This window comes from Chiloscyllium punctatum, chromosome 2 (genome assembly GCF_047496795.1).
Source record: "Chiloscyllium punctatum isolate Juve2018m chromosome 2, sChiPun1.3, whole genome shotgun sequence".
Lineage (NCBI taxonomy): Eukaryota > Metazoa > Chordata > Chondrichthyes > Orectolobiformes > Hemiscylliidae > Chiloscyllium > Chiloscyllium punctatum.
In genome coordinates this window covers 147,051,716-147,063,989 of record NC_092740.1, presented here as the reverse complement: position 1 = coordinate 147,063,989, position 12,274 = coordinate 147,051,716, and the positions used below count along the sequence as shown (strand labels likewise).

Below are 12,274 nucleotides of genomic sequence, written 5' to 3'. Positions count from 1 at the left end.
CGTCCACCTTAACTGTCGCTTTCGTCCTGTGAAGGGATTCTCCCATTCAAAGGCAAAAAGGTTCCGACTTTCTTCGTCAAGGGGGCAACTCCAGAAGGCATCCTTCAAATCTATTACGCTGAACCATTCGTGTTCGGGGGAAATTTTACTCATTAACGTGTAGGGATTGGGTACCACCAGGTACCTAGCCTGGACTACTTCATTCAACCCCCGCAAGTCTTGCACCAGCCTATATGTCCCATCCGGCTTCCTCACAGGGAGTATTGGAGTATTGAAAGGGGACATACATTCCTCCAGTAGTCCATCTGTGATTAATCTTTCTATCACAGGTTGTAACCCCTCGCGTCCTTCCATAGCAATCGGGTACTGTTTCCTTCTTACCGGGCCTTTTCCTGGTAACATGGTGATTTGGAGAGGTTTGATGTTTAAACCCCCTCTGTTCCCGTCTCGGTACCATACTTCCGGGTCTATTTGTTGATCATCTTCTTCGGTGAGGGCGAACAACCTTACCACTATTTCCCCGTTACTTGGTACCGTTCCGATCCCTAGTTTGACCTGCAAGTCTCTTCCTAACAAATTAAACCCCGCCGATGGCAGTAGAAGGAGGTCTCGTTTAGTAGTTCTGTCTTCATACCCAATTTCCACGTCCTCCACCACTGGGACTTGTAATTTCTGTCCTCCAATTCCAGATACCCCCATAACTTTTCCTCCTGCTCGGGTGCCGGGGGGTATTTGGATTATACTTGATCTTTCGGCTCCCGAGTCCACCATAAATGTGATCTCCGATCCTTGGGGTCCTACTTTCAAGTTTACCAGGGGTTCCTGTCTATAGTCCTTTTGCCCCAAGGGTAGGAACCCCCGACCTCCCTAATCTTCCTCCATTAGTGCGTACGACCGCACTTCCCGCTTGTAGCGGGGGCACTCCCGTTTAAAATGTCCCTCTTCATTACAGTAGTAACATCTGAGTATCCTCTTTGTTTCCCTGTCGCGGTCTCACGTTCCTCCACTCTTCCTTTGTTCCGGCCATGGTTCTCTTTTCCTCTGCTCTTGCCACGACTCTCCCCTTTCCTGTTTCTGCCACGGCTCTCCCTTTTCCCTTCTTCCAGCTGTCATTTGTTGCACCGTTTGCATCATTATCTTTGTCGCCTTCTTTTGCTTCTCATCGTCCCTTCTCACAAACACCTTTTGCGCCTCCCGTAGTAGTTCACTTAGAGATTTACTATCCCAATCATCCATTTTCTCCAACTTCTTTCGTATGTCCGGCCAGGCTTTTGATACAAACTCTATCCGTATGAGTTGTTGCCCCACGTCCGTCTCAGGGTCCACCCCAGCGAACTGCTGCAAGTTCTTCCTAATCCTGTCTAGGAAGTCTGTAGGGGTTTCCTCCGGGTTTTGATGATTACCAAAGGCCTTGGTAAAATTGTGCCCCTTCGGGGCTGCCTGCCTTATTCCTTTTATCCAATATTCCCGCATGTCTCTCATGTTGCGCCGTCCTTCCTCCGTGTTCTTATCCCACTCGGGGTCGGTGAGGGGAAACTTCTGCTCCCCTCCTTCTCCCCCCTCTTTCTCCCAGACCAACAGCGCAGCTTGTCGTATCATCTGTCGTTCCTGGCTAGAGAACAATGTTTTCATGATGGAACACATCTCTTCCCACGTGTAAGTATTCGGACCCAGGAACTGATCTAATTGTTCAGCCAGGCCCATGGGGTCCTCTAGTAGACCCTTCATCTCCCTCCTGAAATTCCGTACTTCAGTACTCGTCAAGGGAACGTTCACATATCCCGTCCCTCCTTCCTCGCCCCCCATGGGCACTTCCCGGAGTGGATTCATTAATGCAATTGAGGTAGGGTTTTGTCCGTGACCCCTTCCAGCTCGAGATCTGGTCTGCACCCCTGAGGTAGCCTGTGATTCCTCCCCTTTTTCTTTCCCTTCCCCTGATTCGTCGTCACCCGGAGGAACATTTTGTGGGGCAGACGGGGTCACGTAGGGCGGCGGTAAGTGATCTAAAGGTTCCCATTCTTTCTGTCTTCTCGAGTCTTCATTAGTTGCCTGCATTTGGCAAGATATCGCAACCAGTAGCCAACAAAAGGCATAATCACTTTCTTCTAGATTATCACCCGGTTTTGAATTGACATATAAAATGAGAGCTTGCCGGACCCAGTCTTCGTCAGTACCGAATCTAGGCCACCACACTGAGTCGCCCTGAATAGGTTTCTGGGACCACTTTTCACAGTATTCTACCATCTTCTTTTTAGATTTTCCTTTTCTCCCGCCCTGATTCCAATTATTTAACATTCTTCCTAACGGACTATCGTCAGGTACCCCGGGGTATGTGTCATTGTCCCTGTTTAAGCCTACCCTTCCCTTAATCGCCTTGGATCCCCTATTTCCCATTGCCGAGGACTTCGTATTTCTCGTATTATCCCGTGATAATCTATCACAATTTAGCCAATTCCCGGACCTTCAGTCCCGTGATCGCCCAGGTTCCTTTGCAGGCACCCCCGGTCTTTGGATTCCTGTGTCCTACGTCACTGTGACACAGATCACAGGCACCCCGTAGGTACACGTTCCTCCTCAAACACGGTCTCTGCAAAATCCCTCACAGGCGAGCCCCGGTCTCTAGATACCTGAGTCCCACGTCTCTGTAGAAAAATCCACAGGCACCCCGTAGGTCCCCAGGCCTCCGGAAACACGGTCCCCGCAAGTTTTTTCTTACCTGGGTTCGGTGCACCGAAATTACTCGATCGTTAACCGTCCCCACTGCCTCGGCTACACCCCTCCTTTGTTTTCCTGAGCCTCCCGGGTATCACTCGCTCAAGCCGCGTGGGGCGACAAGCAAGGAATCAGGGACTGCCGAAATCGGCAGGGTGCACCTTCTCTGATGTCCTTCCTCAGCTCCCCTTGCGGCCGGAGTGTTGACCGGATGAGCCCCCAAGTTGTTAGAAACGAAAATTGCTTCTTAATAATCGCTCTAGACAAATTCAGGAAAACAAAGTTTCTCCAACTTTCTCCATTATTCTCCAACTTGCATCCTTATCACAAAGTCTGCAACAAATGTCTTCAGACCCTCCCCTTCATGCCTCCAGACCCTAGAGGTGTTATTTTTCTCTCCCTGTAGTCTTATCAGTCAAAGACTTATTCTTCTCTGTCTGTGCTGTAGCAGATGTCTCTGTATCAATCTGTAGCAGATGTCTCTCGAGTCGTTTCCCTGTCCTGCAGTCTTTATCAGTCAAGGACTCATCCTTCCCTGCCTGTGTTTATGGTTTCATCAATCAAGGGCCTGCTTGTTTTACTCTGCTCACAAACTGCATGCACTATTTTAAACTATTCTACTTTTGAGTATACAAAATGTTTTAAGAAAGCAAAAGTCTAATGTTTTTAGAAAAGAAGTCACTCTGCTCACAAACTGCATGCACAATTGTAAACCATTCTACTTTTGAGTATACAAAATGTTTTAAGAAAGCAAAAGTCTAATGTTTTAGAAAAGAAGCAAAAGTTTTATCTTTTATTATAGATCAGTCTGTGGTCTAGGCACATCTTAAAGTTGCAAACCGAAATTACCTCTCACAAGACGAATTATTACAAGATTTTGGTTTCAACTTTGTCAAATGCGCTTAATTGTTCACCCAGCCAACTTGAGAATTCACTAACGTTTATTAGTCCCTGAAAGTGCTGGGGAAGTGGGTACAGGTCTTGTTGGTTGACTTGAATGGTTTCAGATTGAATTCGGGTGTCCCCTGGGAGGTGGAGAAGACTGGACTCTGTTGATTTCTTTATGCTTAACGGAAGCAGCAGTTGGAGCTTAGGACTGAAATATCGAGCAAGTCCAAACCTTCAGGCCGGACATAGAGCTCCGCCCTAATCAGCTGTTTAAGGTTTCCGAGAACACATTTTGTCGCAACAAGATTTATTCTCCAGGCGTTGGTCACCCCCTTCCACAGCAACTGAGACAACAAACAAAAAACATTACTGTTGGAGTGAAGTGTGGACACTACCCCTGGTGACTGGACCAGTTTCAGAGTGGGGTAAGTAGCACAGAGCCAGTTAATCGAGGCGGAGGTTTGACTGAACTCGGGACGGTCAGCGGTGCAGAGAGATCACAGGGAATGAAACTGAAGAGAACCTTCTTTCGTTTCAACAATGCGACGAGAGGTGCGATAGCCGAATATTCCTGAGTAATTTTGAAGCAGTTTGATATCAGGCAGCGTAAGGAGTGTGGGGGCAGGTTCTGTGTGTGTGTGTGTGTGTGTGAGGGAGGGAGGGAGGAGGAAAAGGGGATGAATATGGGAAAACGGTAGGAGAAACTGCGTAGAGAGAGAGAGGATGGAGGAGGGCAGCGAGGAGAAAGGGAGGGATAGAGAAGGGGTTAGGAGTGAGGAGGAAGGAGGGAGAATGGAGGGAGGGGCGAGGAGAGAGTGGAGGTAGGGGGAAAAGATGGAAGGGGGAGGGGGAATGAAGAAAGCGAGTGAGGGGCGAGGACAAAGGAATTGGGGAAGGGAGGGATTGTTCAAATCAGAGAATCCCTGGAATGTAGAAACAGGCCATTCGGCCATTGAGTACACAGCAACCCTCAGAAGAGCATCCCCTCCAGACCCACCCTATTCCCTTAACCCTGTATTTCCCACGGCTAATCCACCTGGCCTACACACCCTGGGGCAGAAAGGGGATGAGGCTAGTGAGGAAGAGGGAATGGGAGGAAGGATGAAGGGGAGGGTGAAATGGGGCGGTGACAGGGAATGGTGAGAGAAGGAAGAAAGGAAGGAAATTTGGAGGATGGGAAATGAGGAGGTGAATGTAGGAAAACAGGTGCATTGAGCTGTAAAGGGGAGATAATGGTTGGTGAGGAATACCGTTGGAGGGCTTGGAGGATGGGGAAATAAAGAGATGGAGAGTATGAGGGAATATGTTGGAAGTGGGAGAGGGTGAAGCGCACTGATGCCGGAGAAAAAACACAAGGAATGGAGAGGATGGGAAGAGCAATCAGGCAAGGAAAAATGGAAGAGGACAAAGAGGGTGGGAAGTGGACATGAATGAGGCAAAATGAGATGTGGTTGGGGGTATTAGTCAGGATGGGTAGCAGATGGGAGAGAAGACAGTGGAGGCTGTGGGGAGACTAGCCAAAGACAGGAGAGGAGAAAGATTAGGGTGAAATGAAGGGGATAGGGAAAGAAGAGGACAGGGCAGGAAGTAAGAAAGGATGGGAGAGACAGCAGGCTGAGATGGAGGTAAGAGAGAGAGTGTTCTACCTCACCGGTGTTCATACACTGATAATCAAGTCCCACTTTTCCTGCCTTCGTCGTTAAAGTTAAAAACGTGTCACAGACAGAACATGATCAGGGCAATGCCTTGACCAGTCCAAAAATGAAAATTTAAAGTAAATTTGGCTGGAAACCGTCAGTTATCAATCACAGCTCTTAGCAGAGTGCACTTGAAAACCAATCAGCAGTCTCCTCTCACACAGTATCAATATCGTTTTCCTTTTACTTTGTTATTTTTTGCACATTTTCCTGATTGATGGAAAATAAAATGTTTTGACACTCTTGTCAGCAATACACAAGTTTTGTATTATCAAATACAATTGGATTCATAATTTTATTTGGAGCATCTTTCATCTTTTGCAGAGACATTGATGCCTTTCTTCTAACATTTTGTTCAATTTCCCCAGAAAGATGGCTTCCTCAACATCTCCCAACATGACTCCTCTATTTAAGAAGGAGGATAATTTCGGGTATCGAATACCTGCATTGCTCCACATTCCCGATACAGATGTGCTTTTGGCAATTTCTGAGAAGAGATTGGGTCCCCACGATGAAAATGCTGATACACTTATGCTCCGAAAGGGCACATACAATAAGTCTTCAAAGAATTTTGAGGTAAACTGAAAGAAACATATAAAAAGCCAGAGCATTGTGTTTAATATTTGTGTTGTTAGTTAATTTACTAAGTCAATCTGGAATAGTGTGTATAAGTTTGGATTTATTTAAGAAAAAAATGAGAAGGCCACTGAAGCAGTTTGGAGAAATGCCATTTGAATGATATCTGGAAGGAGGGAGCGTTCTCGTGAGGAAAGGTTGGATGGTTTGTACCTGTATCCAATGGAAATTGGAAAAATAGGAGATGGTCTGATTGAAACACATCAGATTTTGAGGTCACATGACAGGATGGATGCATAAATAAGGGGGCAGAGATTAGGACTGAGGGACACACTTTAAACACAAAAGATCCACCTTTTGGATGGAAATGAATATTTTATTTCTCTCAGGGTTGATCTTTGCAAGAATGGTAAATACTGGGTCATTGAATACTCTAAGGCAGAGGTAGTTGTATTCTTAACTAACAAGGAAGTAGATAGTTATCAGGGATAGGTGGGAATGTGGCTTTGGAGCCAAAATCAAATTGACCATGATCTATTTGAATGGCAGCCCAGGCTAATGCTTCCGAATGGTCTATTGTTGTTCCTGCTTTATATGTTTGAAAGTGGAATGATTAGAATTTGTTTCCAGAACTTCAGAGCTGGTGGCAAGTTAATGTAATAACCCTGCCCTTACTTGATTTGCTCTTGGTTTTATTTTCGCAGTGGGATGATGTCACATGTATTGAGTCTGCACGACTAAAGGATCATCGATCCATGAATCCTTGTCCTGTCTATGACAAAGAAAAAGGCAAGATCTTCCTCTTCTTCATTGCTGTCAAGGAGAAGGAAACTGAACAACATCAAATACAGAGTGGGAGAAACGTCACACGACTTTGCTTTGTCACCAGCGTGGATAAAGGAAAGAAATGGAGCTCTCCTACTGAGTTGACAGATAATCACTTTAACGATTGGGCAACATTTGCTGTGGGGCCAGGACATGGTATTCAACTCCAGTCTGGACGCCTGCTTATCCCAGCCTATGCTTATAAAAAAAAGCCCATTGGCCAATCACATGCTTTTACCTTTTATAGTGACGATCATGGAGAGATCTGGTGTGTTGGGGACTTCCTTTCCAAAGAGGAATGTGGTGAATGCCAGATTGTGGCAATGAATCAAGGGAATGAATCTGAAATTGTTTATTGCAATGCTCGGAGCATGAAGCGTGATGAACACCAGTATCGCGTTCAGGCTTTTAGCACAGACGGTGGAGGTACTTTTACAGATGGGTGCCTGGTCAAAAAGCTAGTTGAACCTCCAAATGGTTGCCATGGCAGTATCATCCACTTTCCAAAATCAAAAATTTCAAATCCCCATACTAAAAGTGTCATTGAAAATGATCATTTTCAGCAAGAGAAAGATGCATCAAAATCCACAGAGGATTTTGAAATTATATTATTCTCACATACAACAAACAAGGAATCACGTAGGGATTTAGGAATCTATCTCAGTACTTACCAAGGTCATCCACTGACCTGGACGGACCCTTGGATCATTTGTCCCGGTCCCAGTGCCTACTCAGAACTGGCTTTTATTGAAATTCCAGGGATAGAAATTCCTCTTGTTGCCTGTTTGTTTGAACGTGGATCCACATCTGAAAGTGAGCAGATCTCATTCACTGTATCCCAAGTTGATGCGATTATTCAGAACATTCGAGAAATAAAACCTCAGGACTCATCCATCTCACGGAAAAGAGGCCAGCATTGTTGCTGTACTCTCTTCTGATAGCCCTTCATCTGAGGTGCTTTCTGTCTTAATTAAACAATGCAAGGATATTATAACTATGCAGGTTGCTTTCCAGTAGTTCAGTTTGACAAAAGCAATGTAGTTGCCCTATATATAATGTACTGCAAAAGTTACCAAACCCTATTTGCTCTGTCTCACATTTCTCTAGTCTGTTACTAACCACACACCCCTGAACCCCAATGTGCAAAGCAAATGGTTTTATTCATCTGGAGAAGACTGTTTTCCCTTTTAAACAAAAGGCATTTCATTTTAACCTGCTGCATGGTGTGCTTGTTGCTTATTGGAATATTCACTAACTCCAAGAATGTAAAACTATTGGGAAGGAAAGGCCTGTGCTGTATTTGTTTATGATGCTGTTACAACCCTGGTCAAAGTTGGATTGGAAGAAGTACCAAACATACAGAAAACTGATCACGCCACTTGTACAATAAAAGCAGATTTGAAAACTGATTTGTGGTGTGACGTTATTGATGATCTTTTAGATTTTTTTCATTCACAATATAGACCACTCCTCTGGAATGATTAAGTCTATAGCTTGCCTTCTTATCCGAAGCAGCTTTCTCTCAGGATTGATCTTTGGAAGGATGGTGATGATTGTGTCATTGAATACTTCAAACAGAAGTAGTTGGATTCTTGACTAACAAGGGAATAGATAGTTATCAGTGTTTGGTCGGAATGTGGAATTGAAGCCAAAATCAAATCGACCATTTTCTAATTGAATGACAGTGCAGGCGAATGCCTCTGAATGCTGCTCCCACTTTATATGTTTGAAAGTTGAACAATCAGAATTTGTTTCCAAACTTTAGAGCTTTGGAAAGTTAATGTAATACCCAGTCCTACTTGTCTAACACATGTTTCTTTTATCAGTGGAACGATGTAACATGTATTCTGTCTTCCCGAGTAAGTGTTCACTGGTCCATGAATCCTTGTCCTCCCTATGATAAAGAAACAGGCAGCACCTTCCTATTCATTGCTGTCTCTGGAAATATAACTGAGCTGTATCAAGGGTAAGGGAAAGTCACCATGGTCTTACCAGACCATAAGGCAGCATGTCTCATTTGAGGGAGATGACTGGTGTTGGTTTAACCTGAGGGTCACCACATCTCAGGTGAGGAGAGAGATTGAGAAGAAGAATCCCTCCTCATCCCGGCTGGTGCAAGAATTGAACTCATGCTGTTGACATAATGGTTCCAATGCAAGTTTTGTTATTAGTGGAAGCTGGTCTGATGTACTGCTGTGATGTGCAGTTACATGGAACAAACTAATGATTGAACATTGGGGAATTGCAGCTTCAGTTTGATCAGGATGGGAAATATGGTGAAGGTTTTTAACAGTGAAGATATCCTTCGTGCAGGAATCATGGTGCTTTAGCTTTTCCAGCGGGTGGCAGCACCACATTACATCCAAATGTAAGTAGAAAAGTGCAGGAGAAAATCAGCAGGTCTGGCAGCATCTGTGGACAGAGGAGTAGAGGTCATGTTTCAAGATTGGGGAATGAGGTATGTGAGAGTTGTGAGTGAATGAAATGCTTACAATAATGATACTATTCTTAAAGCTCACCTGCTAAGTTTCTCCTGCACTTTTCTATTTACATTTGGATGTAATGTGGTGCTGCCACCCACTGGAAAAGCTAAAGCACCATGATTCCTGCAAGAAGGATATCTTCACTGTTAAAAACCTTCACCATATTTCCCACCCTGATCAAACTGAAGCTGCAATTCCCCAATGTTCAATCATTAGTTTGTTCCATGTAACTGCACATCACAGCAGTACATCAGACCAGCTTCCACTAATAACAAAACTTGCATTGGAACCATTATGTCAACAGTGTGAGTTCAATTCTTGCACCAGCCGGGATGAGGAGGGATTCTTCTTCTCAATCTCTCTCCTCACCTGAGATGTGGTGACCCTCAGGTTAAACCAACACCAGTCATCTCCCTCAAAAGAGACATGCTGCCTTATGGTCTGGTAAGACCATGGTGACTTTCCCTTACCCTCAAGTGGAGTGAATGTGTGGGAGCTGAGATAGTGGTGTTTACCCTTTCAGATAGCAGAAGACCGTTGAGCTTCTTTCTACATTGTGGTGCATCCTGCGTCACCTGGGATACAGTGCTGAGCCCAGCTACAGTTTAGGTCAAGGCTGACTTGGGCTGATGGTGTCACCTCCTGTGGAAGTCAGCAGGATAAAGGCCAGCCTCTCGCATCCAGATGGGGTCCGCCAACATTTCCAGGTCCATGTATATGCAGCAGGGAGTGAGCCTTTCCTCCCACTGGGCCATAATAATAATAATGGTCAAACAATACAGCATGAGGGCGAGTTTCTGAACTTGCAGCATCTGAAGTGGTGAGGCACAGGTGAGCTTTAAGAATAGTATCAGCACTTTCACCTCCCCAACCACAGCATTCCTCAAGAGAGGAGTCCAAGAGATGGTTATATCATGAGGTGAAGAACAGAGGATTGAGTGAGGAAAGTTGCTTAGAGCCATGGCAGACTGGGCAGGAATCACACCTGACACAGCACTTCAACTATGAAAGGGAAAGTTTAATTCTCTGTCCATTTGCCGATTAAGATTGGAACCCCAACCCTGAGGGTGTAGGGACAGAGGATGTCCTATAAAATGGTGTCATTGTCTGGCTGGAGTCTTATGCTTCAGGCACCTCTATGATACCTTACAATGATGAGTTGAAGCCAAAGTCAAAAGGCCATACTTTGTGAATATTTAATTTCCAGACATTGCTTTTGTGTCGTAAACACAAGGCTGAACAATGTATTAAATACAAACTGACTTTGGCATGTAGAAAATTAAACAGTTCCGTAATCTGATGAACATACCTACTTTGAACCTAAAATATTTGTTTTCAGCCCCAATCACAGAAAAAAGCAGACAGACAAATACAGTTAATGGATAAATAAAATAACAAATCTGGCCAGGTTACTTAAATGGCTTGATAATGTATTGTTTCATAGGTATAGATGTGCTATTCCTTGGCTGTTTTCCCTTAAACATTGATCAGGGTAACACTGTCCATTCACTCAGGCAAAAGACAGCAATACTATTTCCTCTGTTTGGGTTTCTGGTGCATGAAAGTAGGCAAAGAGCTTTCAAATCATCACATTGTCTCCCAGAACCATCTCACAGAAAACATAGTTTAATAACAACTTTAATTCTATTTCTGCCCTGATACATTCATCAATTCTCCCTGAAATTTAAGTCAGAATTTATCTCTGTCTCATCTGTTCATTAAAAATATTAGTTAGCTCCCACATCCAAATCATTCATACATTTCGTGAATAGCTGGGGCCCAAGCACTGATCCCTACACTACCAACTAATCATTGCAGGCCAGCAATCTTGTAGAGTGTGAGGGACTCCTTTATCCTGACAGCATTAAGCACACGAAGTGAGCCCACAAGTACCTTCCTGTTTTTTTGCAGATGATCCACTGTTGGCTGGGAGGGGCAGCTGTTAGGACGATGCAGAGATGGTTCAGTGTGATTTGAGCAAGTTGAACAAGTGGAGAAATTGATGGCAGGTGCAATATAATGCGGATAAATGTGGGTTTATCCACTTTGGGAAAAAACAGGAAGGCAGATTCCGATCTGAATGGATGTAAATTGAGAGAGGGGAAATATGGAAGGAGATTTGTGGTGTCCCTATATACCAGTTGCTGAAGGTCTGCATGAAAGCACAGCAGGTGGAAGAAGGCAAATGGTATGTTGGCCTTCACAGCGAGAGGATCAGAGTACGGGAGCAGGGAAACCTTGCTGCAATTATATACGGTCTTGGTGAGACCACACAGCTGGGTAGTGTTTTGGTTTGCCCATCTGAGGATGGCTGTGCAAATAGCAAGACTGCAGTGAAGGCTAATGAGACTGGGAAAGGTGAGACTGATGTTATGAGGAGAGGTTGAAGCGATTAGATGAGATGACTAGATGCCCAACAGTGTGAAAACAGGTCCTTCGGCCTAACCAGTCCACACTAACCCTCCAAAGAGTAACCCACCCAGACCCATTTCCCTCTGACTAATGCACCTAACACTGTGGGCAATTTAGCATGGCCAATTCACCTGACCTGCACATCTTTGGAGTGTGGGAGCAAACCGGAGCAACCAGAGGAAACCTACGCAGACAGGGGGAGAATGTGCAAACTCCACACAGAGTCACTCCAGGCTGGAATTGAACCAGGGACCTGGTGCTGTGTGGCAGCAGTGCTAACCATTGAGCCCCCGTGCTGCCCAGGTTAGGATTACATTTGCTGGAATTCAGAAGAATGTTGGGGAATCTCAAAGAAAGCTATAAAATTCCAACTGTGCTAGGGAGGGTAAATGCAGGGAAGAGGTTCCTGATGACCAGGGGTCACAATCTAAGGACATGGAGGAAACCATTTTGAACTGAGATGAGGAGAAATTCTTTCACCCAGAGAGTGCTGGGCTCTGGGAGAAACATCACATGACTTTGCTTTGTCACCAGCAGGAATAAACAGCGGAATTGGAGAGAAGTGTTTCCCTTGGTGGGAGTGTTTGGGAATAGAGCATATTCCCAGAATAAATCGGTTCCCAATTAAGAATGAGACGAGGAGGAACTTGCTCTGAGGGTTGAGTATTTGGAGCTCCTTCC

At 44.9% G+C, this 12,274-nt stretch overlaps 1 protein-coding gene across 4 annotated transcripts; it reads left to right on the top strand.

Moving 5' to 3' along the window:
- The first annotated feature begins 3,725 nt into the window (after nt 1–3,725).
- On the top strand, nt 3,726–8,107 carry LOC140491528 (sialidase-2-like). 4 transcript variants are annotated; one of them, XM_072589855.1, is made up of 3 exons: nt 3,726–4,025; nt 5,670–5,873; nt 6,578–8,107. In XM_072589855.1, the coding sequence occupies exons 2-3, from the start codon at nt 5,670–5,672 to the stop codon at nt 7,634–7,636; spliced, it is 1,263 nt and encodes a 420-aa protein (XP_072445956.1). In that variant the 5' UTR covers nt 3,726–4,025; the 3' UTR covers nt 7,637–8,107. The 4 variants fall into 4 exon arrangements, with proteins under 4 accessions (XP_072445956.1, XP_072445948.1, XP_072445939.1 ...); XM_072589847.1 differs by having other exon boundaries at nt 3,728–4,025; nt 5,666–5,873; XM_072589838.1 differs by lacking the exon at nt 3,726–4,025 and adding an exon at nt 4,042–4,152.
- Nucleotides 8,108–12,274: the final 4,167 nt, after the last annotated feature.